A 3,174-nucleotide genomic window follows, 5' to 3' on the forward strand; every position below is an offset into this window, starting at 1 on the left:
CTGCACTCGAAATGGAATCAGTCTCCGATATGTTGCGTCCATTGCATTTCGTAAGTGGTCCGCATGGCTCCTTTGCATCTTTGACGTCGATCCTATTGTCTTGAAGACACTTCTCCTTTATTCTCTCGATTTTTTGCTTCCGCGTCGCGTGTGTATTATACGTTCCTTCTCGATGGCACGAAGTGTCAATCACGAGCACTAATAACTCTGATTAATTAGCATAATTCGCATCCCCAAGACCGATCACATATCGCTCCAAGTGAACTATCTTCGAATAGTCAGGATTATATTATAGACGGAATGAACGATTTTACTGAAGAATCTAAAGATAGACATAGTAAAATAATTTTTTTGGACCGTAAAAATAATTACGTGGAAAACTCAAGTATAAACAATGCTGCTAAAAGTTTGATATTCTAACAATTAATCAACTTTTAAGCATTCTACATAATTATTTTGATAATCTAACAAAATTATTTTTAAATCTATAGCTAAATTTTTAGCTTTAGCATTCGCGTTTTTTCAGTGTATAATATATCATATCTCTCTCTCTCTCTTAATAATCGAATATAAACATAAATAAAAATCAAAGATTAATTTGAATGTAAGAAGAGCGAATAAGAAAAAGATTCATTTTTTACTTTTCTCTTAAATTGCTTATGTTCTAATCTTTATTTTTACAAAAAAAATGTATAATTTTAGTGAGAATAGAAAATTTAAATTAAATAATCAGATTATTATCAAAATGTATTAGTAAAAATCGTTACTATATTTTATTATTTATTAGTATTAGAAATCTTACGATATTAGAAATTTTTTCAGAAAAAGATGTAAAAAGAGATAAAATTTATTCAAACACATATAAATATACGTCATGGATCACCTTTATTGCGTATCCAGCAGAGAAAGAAAGAAACCTCCAAATAAATCTCCAATCGATCGAAAATTTTCTAAGTGCATTCCTATAGGAGAACTCGTAAAATATTGCATAAAGTAGTGCAACTGCTTCCCAAAGAGTTTCTCGCGATGTAATATCTCCAATACGAAATTCCAGCTCGAAATATCTAAGAGACACGATTTATAATGCGAATATCGCAAATCAGGGGAAGATGATAATAAGGAATCACACCGCATTGATTCTAGGTGCTCCTCTTCGCGGCGTTCGCCGTCGTCGCGTTCGCCGCCGCTGCGGAAAATGAAGCTCCAGCAAATGTCCAGAGTGAAGTCGAACCGCAACCAGAAACGAACGATTTAGAAGCAGACGCTTCATACTGGGGGTAAGTTACGAATCATTAATTTCTACCTCATTTATCCGCAGGAGAATCCGTGAATCTAAAATCATCCTTAGACAATTTGTAATCACAAAATAGCGATTATAATGAATATAACTATATCAAAAGAACGATTTTGCTGAAGCAAAATTAACTAAGATACAGATCCGTAAATAATTTTGTTAAATTATCGTAATCATAAAATAGGACTGATTGTTAAAATATCACAACTTTTCACAGCCTTACTTTTATTATGCTTGTGTGTCTTAGATCCAAAATTATTTTCAGCAAAATGGTTCTTTCTGTGTACCTTTTAAATGTACCCCGCCGTTCGTTACAGTAGCCGAAGACTTACATGTCATTCACGCAAAATCGACAATTGATTCGCGTGACGAGTATCTTAAAATTATTAGATGAAAGATTAAACTGTCGTATGATAAAAGCGGTAAACGTGCACATTGAAGACAAGTTGGGATTAGCACGATAATAATCTTTCGACGCGACCTTAAGACTTACCTATAATATCTTCATTATTTAGAGTTGGAACACGTCGTCGGAACTAATCGTAACGACAAACATCGAACAGCGATCACGTATTCCATCGTAATGCTTACTCAATCGCGATTACTTATACACTTTACTCATACTTGGTATGCGCTTTGCTTGCTTACGATTCATTCGTAAAGATGACAGTCGCGTAAACAAGGGACACATGGAAAAAATATTACACTTTTGTGGTGCAGTAATTCTTCATTTACATTCATAACCGCATTCCTCTCCTACAATAACTGCGCATGAATCACATGCTATATGTCCCTCGTAATCCTGCATGCATACTCTAACTAATCGCGTGCATAAATGACGCATTTCGATGCGCAATTAACACTAAAATGAACTGTGATAATCAATTTGCAATAATTTAACAGACCATTTACATCTCATTCATTTATTGTAAGTATGATGTTTCGAAATGTCAAAACTTACACGAAGGAAAAAAATTATTCATTTCGCATTACATTAATTTAGTTCGTCTTTGTTCTTTTCAATAAAGAATGTATTTAAGTCAAACGTATTATTGACTTTAACTAAATCAATTTAGTCAAATGAACAATTTTTTTCTCAGTATACCACCACAAAAAAATCTATACAGTACAATAGCTAAAATAATATTGTGTATCAAAATAAAGTTTATTGAGATAATAAAAAGTCTAATTTCTCTCTATGGATTTTTAATTTATTATAATATAAATAATCAATAATTCTTAAGTATATATAACGTAAGTGTACAATTTTGAAGTAACTATCAAAACATTAAAAATGCTTGCTAATACGGAAGAATTTTTAACTTTACGTGCAGTGTGCTTCAATTTGTTTGCATTTGTAAAATCTTCAATGTTCCTCTTCACGTTTCCAGTACTTTGAATAATAATTTAGTGACAATAATAGCAGAAGTATAGAATGCAAAATGACGTTCGTGGCTATTTTGTAAAGATTGTATGCATATAAACCACAATTTGTTTCTTCTAAAGTTGACTAGGAATCAATGAATTTTTCCTTTTCAGCATTAAATCCTAATATTTGATATCAAACCTTCACCAAAGAATCGTTAATTAAAAATTGATTTTGTAACTTAAGTCGTTCATCAAAAAGAGCGGTGATCTTCGAATATTTTAAATATACTATATAATATATATAATATATAAGACTTTTACAAAATGTGGTTTGAATCAACAAAAAATTTCAATTAAAAAAGCATAAAAAACCACGCACAAGTTCTAGTTTGTAATAACTTATTAAAGTCATTAATTTATTGTCAAAAAACATAAATCTATAAACGTTTCGATCAACACAAAGTGACCATCTTCAGTATAAGATTAAACTACTATAACATGAAATCAAACGC

General features: G+C 31.2%; 1 protein-coding gene across 1 annotated transcript in view; it reads left to right on the forward strand.

Annotated features, from left to right (window-relative positions):
* LOC108779206 (neuropeptide-like protein 32) overlaps positions 1 to 3,174 on the forward strand; it is a 4,135-nt gene continuing 961 nt past the window's right edge. Inside the window, exons 1-2 of the mRNA XM_018546573.1 lie at positions 1 to 50; positions 1,144 to 1,277. Coding sequence (XP_018402075.1) covers positions 12 to 50; positions 1,144 to 1,277 — 173 coding nt within the window. The 5' untranslated portion in view covers positions 1 to 11. The remainder of the gene's footprint in view (positions 51 to 1,143; positions 1,278 to 3,174) is intronic.

This window comes from Cyphomyrmex costatus, unplaced genomic scaffold, assembly GCF_001594065.2.
Source record: "Cyphomyrmex costatus isolate MS0001 unplaced genomic scaffold, Ccosl1.0 scaffold565, whole genome shotgun sequence".
In the NCBI taxonomy this organism is placed as follows: domain Eukaryota; kingdom Metazoa; phylum Arthropoda; class Insecta; order Hymenoptera; family Formicidae; genus Cyphomyrmex; species Cyphomyrmex costatus.